Source organism: Lycium barbarum, chromosome 6, assembly GCF_019175385.1.
Source record: "Lycium barbarum isolate Lr01 chromosome 6, ASM1917538v2, whole genome shotgun sequence".
NCBI classification, from domain to species: domain Eukaryota; kingdom Viridiplantae; phylum Streptophyta; class Magnoliopsida; order Solanales; family Solanaceae; genus Lycium; species Lycium barbarum.
The window spans coordinates 112,822,038-112,842,395 of record NC_083342.1 but is presented as its reverse complement, the minus strand read 5'-3'; the positions used below and the strand labels follow the sequence as shown (position 1 = coordinate 112,842,395).

Genomic DNA, 20,358 nt, shown 5'->3' with positions numbered 1-20,358 from the left:
TTCTTCATTTCAGGAAGAACTATGAAGTCAAGTACATGTTAACACTAACTAATCCAACCTAATACTGAACTTAAGCCATAACAAAGACACAGGATTAACACATAAATAGAGCTAACACCGTACTAGCACTCAATTCAAGTGATCATTGAATTAAACTCAAGGTATATATCAAGATTGCAGGATGATAATTAGGCATGTTAAGCAAATAATAGATTAATACTTCAAGCTGCTCTAAACTATACTACTATATTTGAATCATAGGCACAATGGGATAAAGAATAGCACCTAAATATACATGAAACTAACACTTCAAACCACCTTAAACATCAAACCCAAACACAGAGGCAAATCACTAAGCAGCTAACATAAGATCATACTACTAAATACTAACCACTGTACTTAAACAAGAAATCAAAACAAACGAACAGGAATTGAAACATACATAAGTAAACAATAAAACAAGAAGAATTAAAAAGGAGATGAAGATTGCCTTCTTCGGGTGTAGCGAACAGGGCTTTGAGTCTACGATATACACTCGAAACACTACAATCTCCGAATTTGCATGTGCTCAGATTGGAAACAGTAACAGGGGCCAAAGAGAATAAAAATGATTTGGTATTTCGAATGAATATCAAGAAATATTGAGACTGAAAAAAAGCTAATATTTTCTAGGGGGAATTGAGGCGGCTTCCCTTTTTTTTTAATGGATTCTCGAATGCCAATATTTATAGGATACCAGATAGGGTTTTTCAGATTCGAAGTTTTTTTTTTTTTGGGCCGGATTTCATCGTCTAGGGTTTTCAAAAATGAGTCAAAATGGACCCGTTTAAATCTGAGTGTTGAAAGTGTTTTCGAACAGATTTCACGTGGTTTGACTTAGATATTATCTGCAAATGGTTCGACCATTTATGGTCTTTGAGGATCAACGCGCGCTTGAAGCAAGAAATGGAAAGTCTTTCCCTGTCAACGACAGAATGCTCAGGTAAAGCAGACGTAGAGACGATTTTTGCGTGGAAATGGAATAGGCAAGACTGTTCACGACTAAAGAGGATTAGGGTTTTGCCACAAATGGAGAGAGGAGAGGAAGGGGAAAGGAAAAGAAGGGGTGCGGCGGGTCTGTTTTCTTTAGGGTTTAGATGATGAGCGAATAAAAAATGGGCCGGGTCGGGTTATTTCAAAACGGGTAGTGGGCTAATTACAATGGGCTAGTCCGAAACGTTTGTAAGTTGATTTGGGCGGATGGGCTAAAAAATATATTTTCTTATACTGCTTTGGGCCTCTAAATTTAAATAAAAGACCTTCTTCAATTAATTACATATTAACGTGTGCTAAAATACTATTTACTATAAAATATATTTATTATTACTCAAATAAAATTATACGATGTCGTAATAGCCGTGTGATAATATTTTAAAGTTTAACAGTAAGTAAATACTATTGCTTAATTGCGTAAAATAAAATGCGATGCGTGTGTGCATAAGACGGTAAATAGAAAATGTTAAAAGTGATCGTAATGCAAATCATAATAATGGCAAATATAATAATAATAATAATAATAATAATAATAGAATAATAATAATAATAATAATAATAATAATAATAATAATAATGATAATAACAGTAATAATAATGATAATAGGCAATGGCTATAATTGGATAATAAACGGAGGTATTAATAAAAGGCTAATTAAAATTGCGGTAAAGTATAAATGACTATTCTTAAGCTATTAAAAATGCCAATAAATATTTTTGGAAGGAAGGCGAGACAAAATTGGGTGTCAACACGGGTTACGTCGAGAATGGGCATATCGACATGCCGAATCAGGACGTCTTGTTCGTGACTTGGAAAATCTCATCGCTCAAATCCCAACAAGGTTCTCAAGGACCATGCCTCAAACTGATCCACATTCTTGCGAGGTTGTCGTACAAAGGATTAGAAAAGAAAATAACAGAATGCTAGCAAGACTTTGTAGATTTTACATGCTAAAATTAGCTGAAGAACAAGCATCATCAATTGGTAGAGAACTAACATCTACAGAAAGAAGGTATGTCTTAAGAAACCCAAAATATTGTTCTGATGACGATATTGAGAACTTCTATTCTGATGATGATTAGGGGTCATTTTGGTTCACTTGCTTAGTATTTGGGTCATTTAAGTTCCGGACTCATGATTTAGTTTGTATTTTTAATTTACGATGAAGTCATCAATTTGAAGAAAATTAGTATGTTTTAATTTTCTTTGATTGTTATAGTTTATTATTAATTATTAATTTATATAAGCTTTTTAGAGTTAATAATACATAAAAAGTTCAACAATTCACAATTTTAAAGAAAACACAAATAAATAAGTACATAAAAGGTGTTGATTACAAAAACATGAAAACGTACGACTAGTAAAAACAAAATACATAAAAATAACAAAAAAATACATAGAACTAATAAACTAAATACATAGAAATAAACAACAACAATAACAAGATAGCACAAATAATCTTCCAAAATTTTAGTTTTTTTTTTCAAAGCATTTTTCTAGTGTTGAGTGTCTCTAAGGTTAGCCTTGAAAAAACTTTGTTTTTCTTTGGATTCTTTAAGCAAGACCTCCAAAAGGTCAATTTTTTCTTGAGCTTCCATAAGCTTAAACTGCAAGTCAAACTTCACAGTTTCTCCAGTGATACGTGAAATCGGGGTATCTCTATCAACCAGAGGCTTTTTAAAATTCGCTGCCATCGTTTTATCTATGGGAATGCTATCTTCCCATCGAAAATGTTTGCAACCATTCATATCCTATAAACATTACAAGAAAAATAATTTTTGAAAGTAAAATATGTAGATAATGTGAAAAAAATCTAAACCCTAAAAACTTGAAAAAACACTTACTTCGGACACTTTATAACGCCAAAAACGACAACCCGGATTATCTTGGGTCCTTGATGTTCTCAGCTTATAATAATAACCGCATTCACAAACATCAAGTTTTATAGTGAAGTTTGACGTTTCGAAGCTTTGAGACATGATTTTCGGGAGGTTAAAGTGTGTTGAAAGAGTGAAAATGGTGAAGTGTTAGGGTTTATACTAAGACCTATTGCGCATGAAATTTCTGCGCAAAAGGACTTCACAACACCGTTAACTGTTAAATCCTTTTGCGCAGGAATTTCCTGTGCAAAAGGTACTAATGTAACTTTTTTTTTTTGAGGTATTTTGGGTCATTTAAGTTCTGGACTCACACTTTTATACAAGGTTGATACATTGTCTACAATAAGTGTATAAAATTGTATATTGTTTTATAATGCTGTATACCGTGAAAAATTGGCTATGTGGGTGTAAATTAAAAATATGGCTACAAGAATGTACTATTTTATGTTGGATTGTATATTATTGAAATTGTCTATTTTTATGTGGTTATAAAGTAAATTGATTCAAACATTGAATGATGTTTTTTTTTTTAACACGGACTAATAAGAAAATAGGTTTAGGAGCACTATAAATGGTACAAGGTAACTAGGAGATAAAGTAGAAATAAAATAACAAAATAAGGAAATAATGTAAGCCCCCTCAACATCAAAACAGCGGATTTTACGATCTCATAAAACCTCATTCAGTACTTTCACTGTCTCAGTTGTGTTTGCAGCACAGTATCTCAGGTTACAACTTTGAGTCACTCTGTTTTTTTCTTTTTTTTTTTTTTTTTTTTTTTTTTTTTTTTTTGACTAGCACCGGGTGTCCGAGTCTCTTTGAGCCCCGACTAATCCCGGGGTGCACAGGCCCTCGGCAAGGAGTTTCCCGCAAGTGCACCACGGTTAATTCAGGGTTTCCCCAGTCCGATGGCCCCCAGAAATTGTTTGCACCCAGCGGGTTTCGAACTTGAGACCTTGAAGGGGAGCACCCAAGGCTCAAGTCACTCTGTTTTTTTCTTCTTTTAAATCTTTTAATCTTCATCAAATTTCGAGTTTTTTGTTCAAACCCCAAAATGTAAAATCAACCATTTATTTGCTTTGTACAATCATTGGGTTGAAATGGGCAAAACCCCACTCTATCAATTTGTGAATTGTTTCATATCTTAACAATCTGAGTTGAAGTTGCAGGGCTATATAAAAGCAAGTTTCTTTTTTGTGTGTCAGAGAAGTTGTGCAATATGTATAACTAAAGAAGCAAATTATTCTCAAAGTTCTTGTAAGAATTCAAGAAGTGGTGTTTTATTTTGTATACAGGGAGTTCCAGGATTCAAAAAACGCAAATTATAGTTACTACCTTTATTGTTAAGATTTATTGGTACTGCACAATCTTTGTTATGTTTAGGCTGCAATTGATGTTTTCTCTTATATTGCCTTACATGTCCTGATTGTTGGTTAAATGTTTCTATTAGTAAATTAGGGTTAGGCTTTCATTCTTCTTGTTTACTTGTTCTTTTCTTTAAGTGGTTAGTGCACCCCCTATATTAAGTATAGTCGGTCCCAAACTCACGTAACAAAGGGCTGCAGGAGGTATACAGCTAGTGTGAAAAATAGTCTAACTATGACGAATACTTTGATACTTTTCTCGTTAGAACGTTCCCACCTCGGTCTAAAACATTGTGTAATGGGTACAGAGGATTCATATAGCCAATTACTTTTGGAATGAGGCATAGTTGATTGATCTAATTACTTCTTAATATTTTATCAAGCACTGGGAATAGAAGCGGATTTTGCATTGGTGATCTAGATCGTTGTACTTTGTGAATTTTCATCTTAAGTCTTGTAGTCTTCACTTTTTTCTTCTTATTTTTGTATCTAGATATGTATTTTCTGTTTGATACACGTTAAAGATTTGATCTTTTAAGTTGTGATCTGTCTTCGGATCATATCACCTATTTGATAATACTTCAACGTGAATCAATGTGCTAGCTACAAAAAGGGGGTGGGGTGGGGTGGAGAGGGTAGGGATAAAATCTTTTCCCGACAAAACTGTATCAGATGGAGTCTTACTGAAAAGAGAAACTGTATGGAAGAGAGTCATACTTCGGGGCAGTAAGGAGTTGGGTAGAGATAAAAGGTTTAGACCAAAAAAGAAAAATGATGTGTATGTTGGGAGTTCATCTCAGAACATCTTGTGAGCTTAAAGTAGGTTTCAACCTAACTTGATTCCTCTGAAGAGACGAAGAAGGAATACGTCAGAATTATGCCATATATTGGGTTTCAAAACATAAACTAGAGTCAACCGTAGGAGTAGGCATAGGATATTAGCATCAGGCTGTATGCTTTGTTTCTGCTGTGGGCCAATTCATTAGCATCTAGGTTGCATTTAGTAGTTATGTGCGAAATGAACGTTCTATGAAAATGCACCTAACCACTGTGGCTTCCAACCAATAAGTACACTGGATTATTTATGACAACTACAGTAATATCAGACTCGGGACAATTGGGATTGTGAGGGAAAATTCGTGCTTATGTTCGCCTATGAAGCATGAACACCAGATCTAGGGCAGTGTAGTTGGACAAGGTTCATGCATCGGACACACTCTGAACATGTATTCTTATCTTTCTCTATTTTGTGGACAACAAATGGACACTTATTACGCCAAGTTAAACTTTTAGAAGAAAATTAGGGGCTTAAAGCAAGAAAAGAAAACTTTGATGAAACAACCCTGAGATCCTAGAATCCCTATTTGAAGACTGATTCGAAGAAGAAGAGGAGAATCTGGCCCATAAGAAAAAGAAGTAGAGAACCTGCATCACTCATTTGATCTCAGTTCCATTCACTGCTTGCTTCTTCAGTTCTTCGTTCTTCTGTTTTTCCGGTTCTCTTTTCTTCATCACTTCTCTGATGTCTGCTTGATTAGCCTTTCCTCCTTCCCATGGCTTGCTGCCAGCTGCTATGCTGCTATTTTATTTATTGTAAACGTGCATGCTACCTTTTTGCTGTGTGAATGATTTATATTATGTGATATATTGCAGAAACATGTCGATTCTGAAGATCCAATCGAAAATATGCGATTAATGATATTCCAGAATCAGCCTTTTCTTTTTCTATGTCTTGCTGCTGGCTCTCTCCTATGTTATGTCTTATTAGTTATTTATTTTACACGAGTGCTATGCTTTGCTATGTGAATAGTTGATATAATTATTAACGATATCACATAAACACACTGATGCCTTAAAGTCCATTTGAATAATGGAGGGGGGAGATTTATTAGGGGGAGTGCAATTTCCTTTATGTTTAGGCTATACAAATTCTTACATGATATCATCCACTGCTTGTTTCTCCCCTTCATTTCAAAATTTGTGTCTGCATGTCCATGTCCGACAAACTTGTGTCCGCACTCCGCACAGCTGCTACTTAGGTATTCACTTGTTGTGGCAAATGGATCACCCTTCTTCTTGTTTGTGGCTCTTTTGCGCTCGTCTACAATTTTTTTTGCTTTTATAAACCATAGAATAAAGATAGAAGATTTTGTAGGGGAGAAGGAGCGGAGAGGGAAGGAGGCCAGGCATTCTGCATTTGCTGTATATGACCTTTTTTTGCTGATGACCTATTTGCTTTGAGTATTATTGATCCCATTGAGAATGTTATCATATTTTACAGGGCGAAGAAAAGCTTTTATTGGTTGTGGTCTAGAACCCATTGCAGAGTAACTTATAGGGCATTCGCTGTTGTATCTTACCTGGTATGGTTTCCTTCTGCTCTTCCTGTTTGGGTAGAAGTTAGAACTACTCTGTATTAAAGTATTTGGTCTAATATGGTGTCGTTACGATTAATTTGATCATTAGGTGGTTTAAAATGACAATGAGTTTGGAAGAGCCATCAAAGAAAGCTTCACGTCCTCAACTGGTTGTGTTGAACAGGGCGTTCAAATTGGTGAGAGTTACTTTCTTTGACTGTCTAAGATGGAAAGGAGACATGTTTTTTTTTGGTAACTATGTATATTCATTACCAAGTGGAAACTATACAGCACAAAAAAACCAGCTACTAGACAAGTCCTAGTGCCAGTTGCAACACTTACTTAGATGCTAACTTTTGTAAGCTTAGCACATAGATTCTCACCAGCTACTCCTATCCACTCAGATCACAGAATTCAAATAACAAACTAAATCCTCACCAGACTCTACTAGGGATAAAAAGTTAACTGCTCAATCCTGCTCCTCAGCTTCACATCCAATTGCTCTCTGTAGCATACCTCCTGGATAATCATCTTGATTAATACCTCTGTTGGTCTTGTTTTCTGCTGGATGATCCTCCTATTTCTCTCAAGCCATACATGATATACAGTGCGGGATAGTGACATTCTGGCTATAGCTGCTCTGGATACGAGTATATGCCCATACCAAATCTTGTTCCCACTCCATCCATCCCCTCTGTAAACCTTGCCAGTTCATCACCTTGCTTCATACTCTTGATGACCATTCACATTTGAAAAACAAGTGATTTATTTTATTCATTATCTCTATTGCACAAAGGGCATGTTTGTTCATCAATAGTTCCCGAACTCATCAGCTTTTCTTTGGTGTGTATCCTCTGTTGAGCAGCTAATGTAAACATAAAATTCCACTTAGGGCACCCCTGATTGTCCCAACCCAATTGCTTCCAAGGAACTTTCTGAAATTCCCCTCTCAGCTTCTGGTACATGTTCTTAATAGAGAATACATTCTGAAATGAGACATGTTTAATTGGCTATGAGTGGAATATGTTCAGTTTTAACTTTTTTGGAGGGTAGCTCTTTCAACTGTAAGATGCATAGGCACTTAAGATAGGAAGTTTTGTTCTGTAGCATCCTTAAGGTCCTGGATTTTACCTGATCTAAAGCAGGAGATACAATGACTGCTATCAGGTAATGAGGCAATGGTGTCTATTATCGTGTTCTATTTAAAAAGAGGGTGGTTAGTATAGCCAAAAAAAAAAAAAAAAACTGGGAACCCTCATATTTTTTCTCCTCATATTTCTTTTACTGACCATTGATGCTTTCATATGCTCAAGCTGACTTGGTACTCCATTATGTCAGATCTTTTCCTCTTTAAATCAGAAGTAGTGAATTTTCTCATCAGTTTTCTTTGCTTATGACTGGTATTCATATCCTGGTATTTACATACTAGAGCTAGATCCTTGAAGTTGTCTGGGTACCTTGACTGATTGTTACTGTTATGCATAATTAGTGGTTATAAACTGTTGTTATTGTTTGAATATGTTGATGACTTGATTCATTTGCAGGCTGAGCAATGGGTGAGCAGTATGGGCGACACTTCAGATGATGTTAAACCAAATGAAGTTATTCTAGAGAGTCGACCGCCTAGGTAAAAATCTTCTTTAACATGGCTATGATTTTGATGAAATTTCTGGGGTTAATATCTTTGGTCCTCGTAGGCTTGGAATTGGTGCTGCAGTTCCACGTCAATCACAAACTGTACTCTCAAATGACCCTGCTGAAAGAAGATTACGTGCTAAATTGGATGCTGAGAAAAGAAGAAAATTGAAGAGCTCTGAAGCATCAACAGTTTCCGCCAATGATGGGAAAGTTGATGAAGAAAGCGATGAGGAGGAATCAGAAAGCAAAACAAAAGCGTTTACGAAGAAGAGGCCTGCTGCAGCTCTGCCCTTGTCTTTGCAAGCAAAAAAGAAGAAATAACGTTGCGTCATCTAGCAATGAATATTTATATGTGCTAGAGCTCTCCTTTTGTATAATATTCTTCGCCTTCATATTCTTATGGCCATTTTGCAAGGTGCAGTTCGTTTGAGGTTTCAGTATATTTCTGAGAAATGTTCGAGTTCTGAGTATGTGAATTAGAGTTTCAGTTCTCTTTCTTGGAAAAGAACAAGTAACTGCGCATTTTATTCATCTTCCTAAAGAGATTACATCTGGTTTGTGGGAGTTGTGATATCATGTCAAAACTGAAATAGGATGAAATTATTGATTATATCACCACCTTGTGATTATTGACAACCTGATTTCCTCTTTTAAGGTGTCATTTTCCATTGAGTTAATTTCTTACTCATCATTGTTAGCGTTCCTTGTCAACCAACAGAATTATGAGTACCCTAAACTGTTGACCTTTCAGAAGTCACTTTCTAAGGCGCGAGTAATGTTTTGACAAGAAAATCCCTAGCTAAGACACCTAACAACTCCAACACAAGATGCCGGAGTTTGAAGCTTTGATAAGTGGAATCCAGCATAATAGGTTGGTTGTAACAATTCCTGGAGTTTTAGAATTTTGTTAAGTTTATAGTATTGGAGTGAAATAATGTTTACCACATATAATGAGTGAAATAATAGTAGTATATTTTTTTTTTTTTTTGGCTTCAGTGCATTATTTTTGTTAGATTAATATCAAGAGTGAAATAGGTACGTGGACATTATTTTTCAACAATGTTCTCCCCAACTTTCCACATCCGGCCTGTGCCTTTGGCGACACATGATTTTACAAAACATGTCATCCTCTTATTTTCGTTCTCACTCTTGAATGAGTCGATGGTAAAGGATATCTTTTCTGTAACTGTGCTCAAACATGCAGAGGACACATCATATTTGGTATTTTGAAGTTTATGCTGATGAGCATAAAAACCGGCAAAGAGTGATGATTAGTCTAGTGACTGCTTAAATTTTGTTTTACTTTTCATTGCAAATACTTGCTTGTGAATGTTGGAATAGGAAGATGGCACTCAGGGAACATTTGTTTTACCCTCTCATGCGTGGTATGGTAATCATATTCTCATTTCAAGTGCTACATTAACACAACCCTGAAAAATGTCAACAGTGAATTTCATTTATTTTCGATTTTAAAGGAATGGAACAGAATGTGGTACTTCATCATCTGTAAGTGCAATGAAAGTCCAACAAGTACCATCATTTAAGAACCAAGTACTATCAACGTATCAGATCTCCTTCGCTCTTTTACTATCAGAAGGACAGCAGTAGCTTCAAACATATACATAAGCCAACATAGAGTGATGCAAACAACCATGTCAAGATATTATTTCTTTCTTTTCTACTTCGATGTAATTTTCAGTTACAATCACTTTGTACTTACAAGAGAAAAATCTATCCAAGAAAAAAAAAAAGGGACCAAAAAAGGATGACCTATGTCAAACGCCCAAAGCCTCAACAGCCAATCTGCCACGCGAAACGAAAAAGAAGAAAATCTAAATATGTAGGTAAAACACACATTAACAAACCACAAAAAACACATTCTACATGTCATGAGGTTTTCCCCAGGAGGAACTAGCACCTTCTGATTTCTTAAAAAGCAATTGAATCAATGAGGGAGTTCTCTGATCCCTGGTGCCACACATTGAACTTTATTGGCCTAGCTTTTGCATGGAAGTTTGTTATGCTATTGTCATAAAAGTATATAGTTTTGCTAGGAGAAGAAAGCGTATTTGAAGCACTCCAAGCAAGAAGCTAGATGAGAGGTGAATTGATTAGTTGAGATGTCAAGATTTTAGACCATTTTTCATTCACAAGAGCTGCATGGTCTACTTCATTATTGGTCCCCGCTAATCTCAATTTCACTCTTGGCTGGGAAGAGAACATGTTCTGCACTCTCAAAACTATCACTAGAAATGCTCAACATTGTGTCATCCACCAACTCTTCCAGAATAATCTCTCCCATCTCAACACCGATATGTCCAAGATCCAATCGGAGATTCATCCATGTCCCTGATCTTTCCATGTCTTTTTTGACAAGCTGGTCCAAAGAATGAGGAGCTGAATACTGGAGAATATACCATTCTACTCCCTCCCATACTTCATTTATCAGGTCCATCCCTTTTGGAACAGGTCGAATGTTATGTTTACCGAGCAACACTCCGGTGTTGCAGCCAAAATAGCGGTCACATACTGCCTTAAGAAATTCATTTGCAGAATCAAAAAGGAGCTTTTGATCATGACAAGAACGGCTTGAAAATAACTCTACCTCGTCAAATAAAGATGGGTCAAGAATCTGGTCAGAAGAAAGCCACCTCAAGAGAAACTCATCCCAACTTAATCCTGAACCTAGAAGAACTGCTTCTACGTATTCAAAAGCGGATTCTTCATTTTCAAAGCAAACTGTTGGACAATCTTGTTCACTGATGGAAGACACTGGTTCTTCAAAATGGATTTTCCGTGGTTGAATTTCTGGATCAACTGTATGCAATTGAACAACTACATTTCAGGTTGGTGAACATACAAACAAATGATAGATCTTGGTTTAAGCAAATCTTGGTAAGACAAGTTTAACCTGGTCGGCATATTGTGCTTGAAGGACTGACATCATCCTCTGCGAATAATGGCTCAAGTACTGATACAGGACTAGGTCGCTCCTTTCTATCAACTGAAACACTCTCAGGATCTTCAACTTTCCTGGGGCTTGAAGAGTCTGCAGGTGAGGCTGATGGAGAAGATAGAGTTTTTTCATCCTTCCCAGATGGATGCTGAAATAAAAAAGCTCAAGATTTAGATATTGTAGCACCAGAAAAGGGCACATCCTTTATTCATCATTTTTCAAGGTGGAGGGGTGAGGATTCTGCACGAGCTTCCTTCATGTTATTTTCGCTACTTATTAAAGTTCACATCTCATATTAGTGGGACTTTAATAAGTAGATCCTATTTTAGGATAACACTGTTTTAGTCTTTTAAATAATGAACACCACCACACGAAGATAGAGATCTTACCCTAAGACAAATTAATCATAGAGAAAGGTAAACAACCAAAATAAAAATTGATGACCTAGATATAAAAGGAATTACTGCAAGAAATCACAGATAGAGTAGAACAATAGTGTTTACTCTCTTTTTAGAATCTTATTTGTGACCATAAATTGTTATCATATAAAGAAATATGCTCCGGATATTGACCGGGGATTTATAAAAAAAAAAAAAGAGTTATCATGAAAAATACAATTAGATGTTACGACCTTTTCATTTTGTAAAATGATGAGAATCTAATGGAAGATTATGAGGTGAAGAAAACAGAACTGGATGATAAGAAAGCTCTCATAAATCATTTTCTTCTGTAATATTCCACTTTATTAAAACTGAACAAAAAAAATGATGATACACTTTCAGTTATTGCAATGCATATGCATGCACATAGCAATACCAAAAAGTAAGCACTACTTACTTCTTTTAAGCAGTCAAATGACAATTCAAATCCATGGGATGGGCTTCCATCTTCCACTGCATTGATAGCATCACGATCAACTTGGATTTCTCTGTCAATTGGAGCACTCAAGATTTCACATTCTTCCTGGCATCTGGTTTTGATTGCTTCTTCAGTTAGATCTCCTGCAATAATTTAGATACTGATTACATGATAAAAGATTTTGAAATCGGTGAACAGTGAATTGCAAATGAAATGTTCCCTAAATTCAAGAGATGTACCTTCAGGACTTATATCACCAGTTGTAGCCGCATTTTCATTCAGTGTGTTCCCATTTTCACATGTAACATCCAGAACTGTGCTGGCAGACTTGGTGCACTCATTAGGATACTTGTCAGAACAGCTAGATTCTATCTCTAAGTCTTGGCTGGATGGACTTGGACCCATAGCATGGTCTTCTTGTACAGGTTGAAGTCTGTTATCATTCTCATCCTGTTTAGGGCCAGTAAGAGGCTCCCTCATTTGGGAAGGTACCATACCATCCTTGCTTTTTTCTCTCGGGCTGCAGCCAGGTGAACTGTTGTACTCGGCAAATGAAAGTATCCTCCCCAAGGATTTAGGAACCTGTCGGCTACTCACCTCTGTTGTCTCATTTTCATTGTCTAGCATCTCCACAAGGTGCTTCTTTGCCTCAATGTAGATGTTAGACATTCCTGGCCTGGGAAAATCAGATGCCTCAGTCGGTGTGACTGCTTCAACACCTTTTGATTTGACTATCTTATCCCCTCTCTTCATTCCCAGAGGGGATTTAGCAAATTTTTCAGTATAAAAATGGTCTCTATTAGGAGAACTCCATCCTAAATTTTCTCCAGAGATCCCTCTCTCACTGTTACTCCGCTTCAGCTGCTCAGAGGGTAATCGGCGGATGGTTCCTTCAGGAGAGATCCCATGACGATCCTTTCCCATTGCATGCCTGAGTTTTCTTTTAATTTCTGTAAATGAGAACTGGGATGTGTTTCTCTCATTCTGCATAGTACGTTCCACCGGAGTGTTGACATTGATTTGAGCACTGGATGATTGCAAGCCTGCTGGTCCAGGCTTCAAAATAACAATTTTACTTGAAGGTCGGGGTGTCTCATCTCCCATTGGAGGATACACTTCTTGAGACTTGCTCCTCCTCCTGAAAAATTTACGTTGTTTGTGGTTTATGACATCATCTGTTTTTGCATGAACTCGATTTTCCTCTGACATATTGGACTGTGAAATCAAGTTAGGTTTCCGTTTTTCCTCAAACTGAGCCTCGTCCAAACTTCCAATTTGCTTTACCAGCCTTGAGTTAGGATCTTGTAGGAGTCTCAAGATAAAGTCCTTATTTGAACTTAGTGTCTGGAGAGCATCCATGAACTCTTTTGATTGGAGGGTCTTGTTATCTTCTCCCAATTGTTTATTGTTTCTTGATCTCTGATTGATAAAAACCTCAATCGCTGCATTTACCTTTTCTTCAACAACTGGGTGAGTCTGATCTGACTGCTTGTTATGATCATTATGTAAACCTTGGCGGAGCTTCACAAACTTGCGATTTTTCTGATGAATCTGGCGGAGTTCTTCCATTACAATGTCCAGATCTTCAAGGGCCGTCCCTCCAAAATCTTGACGACAAGGTGCTTCAGAATCGAAATCATGAGAGTGCGTATTACTTGCTCTGCGTGTTCGCCTGCTGTTCTTTCTTGATCGCCATGATTTTTGTGAATCAAACTCTTCTGCGTCTATTTCAGAGTCATTGCCCTGATTTTTCAGGCTTTGCTCATTGACCATTTCTTCTTCCATGAGCTTCTTTACACTTGTTCTAGGATCAGGTACAGCTACCTCACTTCCTTCATTATCCTAAATTCATCAATGCCATACATTTTATCATGCCGGCATATGAATACAAATCAGCCTAAATTCTTAAGCAACTTGTGTTTTTTCCCTTCAAAGCTTTTTGTTCCAAAAGAATCATATTTCAACATACAATCAAAAGTAGCCTGATAACGTACCTCAATAGTCAGTCTATTATCACTGGGATTCGGTAATTCCTGCATAGAGCTTGAACAAGCAGAACCTGTTGAAGACAAAATAATGTGATTTTGTTGGACAAGGGCAGTAGAAAGCTGCAAGCAAAGAACAAAAACGGATTCATCTCTAAAGAGTGAGGAACATTTAGATTTCTTACCAACATCGAGTTCGCTTCCTCGCTTTCTACTATCTGAGAGTAACTTTCTAGTGGTTCGACCATGACGGAAGTCAAAGATGCTAATCAAACCCGAAATGCAGCCCGTTCGATCCTTCTCATATCTCAGAGGGCGTCGCTGTGATCTCTTTGCCATGTTCGTCAACTTATTAACTTCAATTGTTGATACTACAATAGCCTATCTGCTCAAGAAGAAAAAAGAACTTGGATTAAGGACATATATTAAGCTTCTGAATCCAAAAAAGGCATTGAAACACCATAAATTCCCAACCAGATGAATGCTGCTAAAGAGCCAATAAAGATCTAGTTAGAAACATCAAAATTATTATTTCCAATGGACTGAGATAGTTTCCCGTGAAAGCAATAAAAAGTTTGTAACAAACAGAATGGAAGGATCATGAAACTTTACTAATATACAAAATGTGGAATTTCGGTTAGGGCTAACCGGAGATGCTTCCAAGATCATACCGATAAAAAGGCGTTGATAATGAAAACAATGGAAAACTTTGACCAATATTTTGGAACCGTCACAAGCAAACAAGGAAGAAGACATAAAATATGTAGCAAAGTGTACTTGCAAGAAAACCATTTTTCCTCTTCTTTAACTCCACAAGTTTCCTAACAGAGTAAAGCTAAAGGAACTGTTAAGACTTACCTAGTTGGTAACGAATCAAAAAATTGGCTTTTTCCCTTTTCAAGAACAATCTTTAACACTACTTCCAATAAGGACAGTGCAATTCCCCCAAAAACACACTACATAGAAAAGCAATTTAGCTCCACTAAGCCATTCTTCAAAGGGATCAACTTTTTTTAACCTTGTTTTTCACGAAGAAAGAACTCCAATACTTCCTTCTATACAAAGACCAAAAAAATCCAACTTTTCTCCAACCAACAACTTTGTCAACAAAATGGCCCTTCAACTATTGAGAAAACTGTTTCAGACACATAATGTGGCATCAGCAAGTCATCATTGGACTTTTTTTTGTCGGCAGAAACAGGAAAAACCAAAATCACTTTTTTTTTATTTAATGAAATTAAAAAAACACCTTTTTTTATCAATTAAGAGGCACCCACAAGAGGGATCTTCACCAAGATTAAAACTTTCTTGTCACATGAATCTTGCAATTAACAGCAAAACTAAACAGGTAACAATCAGAAACACAAAACTCTTCCCCTTTGGCACGTTTGAAGAGAATAAAAAATCATTTTTATATTAAATAACAGTATTATCAAGCAGAGAGGGTCAAAAAAAGGAAGCACCTAACAAATAATTCAATACTTAGAACTCTTCTTTTTTCACTTTTTTTTTTTTTTTTTACTTTAGCTATAAGAGTATTCCATACCGACCAAAAAGACTAAAAGAGAGAACCCCAGATGAATAAAACACCGACCCATGTACTTACACAAAGAAAATTAGCTGTGGTCTGTAGGGCAGCCATTAAAGACCAATCAAAGTAGCCAAAAAAAAAAAAAACAATGTTGTCACTTGAAAGTAAAGATGCTATCTTTTTTTTTTTCTTTGTGTATGTAAGAAAGAGATGTTTAATTTAGCTGATGATGCCATAATGTATATAGTAAAGAAGAAGAAAGAAAAAAAGAAGAGTTCTCGACACCTGGGATTCTAATGGTGGACCAATCAACCCCAAACACAAATGGAGCTTTTTCCCACTAAGGAAAAAGTTCTCTGCTTCTTGAATTTTTTCATTTTTATTTTGTTGGTTCTTTTTTTTTTTTTTTCTCTCTTTTTCAATCTATCTTTTTCTCAAATCAGATTTTGTACACCACGTTCATCAACTTATAGATTTCATCATCACTGTCACTATGACAGCTTACCCCCCACAAGCTTTCTATGCAAAAAAATGGTTTTTTTTTTTTTTTTTTTTTAAAGAAATTATGGGATAATCAGACAAAAATGTATGAGCATTGGATACATACGCGTTGAGAAAAAGAAAGAGAAATTGTGAGCGTTTTTTACACTTTTTTTTGGTAGAAATTGACTTCTTGTTGTGTTCTGTTTTCATGTACTATAGTAGTAGCTGTAGATGATAGGCATAGGCCAAAAGGGGGATATATGTGGAATTATGTGAAAACTAATAGGATAACACTGGAATATAGTGTTGACTGTTGAGCAGCAAATAGTTATATTTTCCTTTTAAGCAAAATAAAATAAAATAAAAAATCTGATCCAAGCGTTATTAAGCTAATATTTCCTTGGTCTCGAAATATTTGTCACATTCCGCTTCAAGAGTTAGATCACAGAAACTTTGATTAATATTTATTTTTCATCATATTAATATGAAAAAAAATTACAATGTCTAGTATTTTTCACATATTTTTAAATTTTAACTTTAAAATATTAAATTATCTAAGTCAATTTAACTCCGAAGATTATCAGATTGTCTAAAAGAGAAAAGCCACAAGTATGAGACCGAGGGAATATAATAGAGTAACTGCGACTTTTTGTACCGTGGTTACGTAAGAATTTGGATGAGCGTTTTTTATACACTTATTTTCTTTTTCTTACCAATTTTATTTGATTTATCAATTTAATTCGGTTTTGCAGTTTAATTTAAATACCCTTAGCCATTAGAGTTAGTACTGGATTTCATTAATACAATGAAATTATTTCTAGTAGATTTTTCATAATTTAATTTTGTCACTTCATAAATTCTTTTCTAGAGTTGTTACAGTCTCTATATTTCATTCAAATTAGTAGGGAGATCTACCAAACAAAGACCTGTTGGGATCGAAATAACAGGGTGTAATGTGAAAGCTATCAAAACAAACCTACAATGAATCAAACAACAATGAAAAAATTTATAAAAATGACTTTGATAATATGATATTGGTTTGGCCAATTGACCGATAAAACAAATAAAAAAAAATATTCTAGAACTATTGAGAGAATAAATCTCCCCTCAAGCGAAACTCTCCAAAGGACTACTTTTATGTGTTATTGTTATATGAGTAGAGGTCCAAAACATTTTCCTCCAAGAAAATGACTAGCCAAATATGAAATAGAATTTCAGAAAAATAAAGCAATTATGGTTATATTTTGAATTTCCTTCAAGAAAAAAGTAAAACTCAAATATGATAGGAAAATCACTATCAAAATCCTAACAAATTTAGAGATTTCACTTTGCATTAGAGAGAAGTAAAGTAAGAAACGTAACTAGGAAGAGAGATCTTCATGAAACAAAGATAAGAATACTACTTTGTTTAATTTTTCAACCTTTATTATCATTTTGTTAGGAAAAGGGAAGAAAAAAGTTGTTATAAAAAGTTGATTTAGAGATGACAATGATGATAATGATAATTACGTTGAATGAGTAACTTAGAATTCAAACTGATTTACCCAGCTTGTGGAGGCAATGAACATAGTCTTATATGTTTAGAACACTTTTTTTCGGGGGAGTAAACACGGTAAAAATTTAATAGAAAAATGTTAACTTAATAAATTTTCTTTATTATCTGGAGAAAAAGAAAGTCTTTATAATCCAAAACAGTATGAACACAAGAGTAAGATTTTGATTTTCTTAAAATGATAAATTACAAAACTAGAAATTTTAAAATGATTAGAGATGTCAGTTTAGTGGATCAAATATTATGTAGAGTACAACCATGAGCCGAGATAACTCTATGAGAACCTCAGTTAAATAGTCCGTAATTTAAAAAAAAAGTGTTTTTTACAAAGAAAGTCATAATGAAAAAAGTCAACAATTCTTAACAAAAAATACAAATTTCCACAAAATCGTAAGACTATGTATCAGAATTTCATCTACCCAAGAAATAGCCGAGTCGAGTTAAAGAAAAAAACCAAAGTAATTGTTAATAGGGAGGGACAAATATATTGCAAATGTAAACAATTTTATTGTAACACATAGCAATTAACAAAGTTTAGAACATCAACTTCAATAATTTAATGTTATTAGTTACACCTTGAAGTCTAAATTTAACTTATGATTCGTCCTCATTTTTAAGTGTAACAAAAAGTCCATTTTTCTGCTTTAAAATTGGCAAGCTTTCTGATTAATCATATCGATCCTTTACATTTAGAAAGTAAATACATTTTATCTATCACATTTTTTAATAAGAAAGAATGTGATCAATAAGCAACTTACATGGAACACAACATATATTTAAAGTTCATGTATCCGATCTCATTAATTTGAGTTGAAACGTAATTTCAACAGAACATTTTATGATCTCAAATTAAGCAAAGTAAGTAAAAGGAAAAAAATGGATAGCATTTGACCAATATCTAAAATTCAAAAGTCAAACATGAGTACAATATATTATCTACCAAAAACAGGCATGCGCCTATTTTTTTAAAAGCAAAGAACATAGAAAGTTCTGAGTGTAATACATATTTCCACTATATCTTCCTAAATGACGACATCATTATTATTATTCTTATTCAATAGACATAATATATTATAAAGTAGATATGTTATAAAATAAAACTAAGCACTAAAATAAGTAAGTAGTATGACTCACACACAGAGAGAGAAACGAAGAATACTTTGTTTTACTAATTTTTGTTCTGCCATCCATCAACAGAATGAATGGATATATATAGCCTCATTACTTGAGAATGATATATTACTACAATGATGGTCATATGGGCTTCATTGGCAACATCATCATGACTTTGTCATCATAACATTGGTCATCCACTATCTCCCTCCACTATCTCCACTATATGGACATCCACTATCATTTCATAACACTCCCCCTTGGATGTCCATTAATTAGATGACGTGCCTCGTTAAAACCTTATTAGGAAAAAAAAAACCTGTGGGAAAAGTCCTAGTGAAGGAAAAAAAGTACACATATCTAGTAATACGCTTTGAGAGCTGCTTCATTAAAAACCTTACCAAGAAAAATCCAATGGGACAAAACCTTGGTTAAGGGAAAAAAAGTACAACACGTATTTCACTTCCCCTGACGAAGACCAAAATTCAGATATCGGAGTCTTCGCATTCCAATCTTGAATATCATCTTCTCAAGAGTTGAAGTTGGTAAAGATTTGGTGAACAAATTTGCAGGATTGTCACTTGAACGGATTTGTTGCACATCAATATCACCATTCTTCTGAAGATCATGTGTGAAGAATAACTTTGGTGAAATATGCTTCGTTCTATCTCCTTTTATGAAACCTCATTTCAATTGGGCAATGCATGCTGCATTATCTTCATATAAGATTGTGGGTATTTTATCATATTTCAAATCACACTTTTCTCGAATGAGGTGTATCATTGACCTCAGCCACACAACTTCACGGCTGGCTTCATGAATAGCTATTAGCTCAGCATGATTTGATGAGGTAGCCACAATAGACTGCTTTGTAGATCGCCAAGATATGGCAGCGCCCCCACAAATAAATACATAGCCTGTTTGAGATCTAGCTTTATGTGGGTCAGATAAATACCCTGCATCGGCATAACCAACAAGATCGGGACTGCAATTAAATAAGCCCAAATCGATAGTCCCCTTTAGATACCTCAATATGTGTTTAATTCCGTTCCAGTGTCTCCTTGTAGGAGCACAACTATGTCTCGCTAACACATTAACTGAAAATGCTATGTCAGGCCTTGTGGTATTGGCAAGATACATTAGTGCACCAATTGCACTAAGATATGGTACTTCTGGACCAAGAATTTCCTCATTCTTTTCTTGAGGTCGGAACGGATCTTTATTCGCATCAAGTGATCGAACAACCATCGGAGTACTTAATGGATGTGCTTCATCCATATAAAATCGTTTCAACACTTTCTCTGTATAGGCAGATTGATGGACAAAAATGTCATTTGTCAAATGTTCAATTTGCAAACCAAGACATAATTTTGTCTTTCCAAGATCTTTCATCTCAAATTTCTTCTTTAAATAATCAATTGCCTTTTTGAGCTCTGCAGGAGTTCCAATAAGGTTTATGTCGTCAACATATACAGCAAGTACAACAAACTCCGATATTACTTTCTTTATAAAAACACATGGGCAAATTGCATCATTTGTATAGCCTTCCTTTAACAAATATTCACTAAGGCGGTTATACCACATGCGCCCGGATTGCTTCAAACCATA

At 35.2% G+C, this 20,358-nt stretch overlaps 2 protein-coding genes across 9 annotated transcripts; one reads left to right on the top strand and one right to left on the bottom strand.

Annotated features, from left to right (window-relative positions):
- Window positions 1–3,493: 3,493 nt before the first annotated feature.
- On the top strand, window positions 3,494–8,921 carry LOC132645575 (uncharacterized). Of its 3 annotated transcripts, none has more exons than XM_060362627.1 (5): window positions 3,494–3,641; window positions 6,559–6,640; window positions 6,744–6,831; window positions 8,179–8,261; window positions 8,332–8,921. In XM_060362627.1, exons 3-5 carry the CDS (start codon window positions 6,754–6,756, stop codon window positions 8,591–8,593), a joined length of 423 nt encoding a protein of 140 aa, XP_060218610.1. In that variant the 5' UTR covers window positions 3,494–3,641; window positions 6,559–6,640; window positions 6,744–6,753; the 3' UTR covers window positions 8,594–8,921. The 3 variants fall into 3 exon arrangements, with proteins under 3 accessions (XP_060218610.1, XP_060218612.1, XP_060218611.1); XM_060362629.1 differs by lacking the exon at window positions 3,494–3,641 and adding an exon at window positions 3,748–4,170; XM_060362628.1 differs by lacking the exon at window positions 3,494–3,641 and adding an exon at window positions 3,748–4,269.
- A 989-nt stretch (window positions 8,922–9,910) lies between these two features.
- On the bottom strand, window positions 9,911–16,124 carry LOC132645574 (uncharacterized). Of its 6 annotated transcripts, XM_060362624.1 has the most exons (8): window positions 15,321–15,516; window positions 14,930–15,206; window positions 14,257–14,456; window positions 14,081–14,145; window positions 12,326–13,928; window positions 12,066–12,229; window positions 11,184–11,376; window positions 9,911–11,089 (listed from the first exon to the last, which is right to left on the bottom strand). In XM_060362624.1, the coding sequence occupies exons 3-8, from the start codon at window positions 14,408–14,410 to the stop codon at window positions 10,446–10,448; spliced, it is 2,823 nt and encodes a 940-aa protein (XP_060218607.1). In that variant the 5' UTR covers window positions 14,411–14,456; window positions 14,930–15,206; window positions 15,321–15,516; the 3' UTR covers window positions 9,911–10,445. The 6 variants fall into 6 exon arrangements, with proteins under 6 accessions (XP_060218607.1, XP_060218605.1, XP_060218604.1 ...); XM_060362622.1 differs by lacking the exons at window positions 14,930–15,206; window positions 15,321–15,516 and adding an exon at window positions 15,888–16,124; XM_060362621.1 differs by lacking the exons at window positions 14,930–15,206; window positions 15,321–15,516 and adding an exon at window positions 15,678–15,835.
- Between the last annotated feature and the right edge of the window lie 4,234 nt (window positions 16,125–20,358).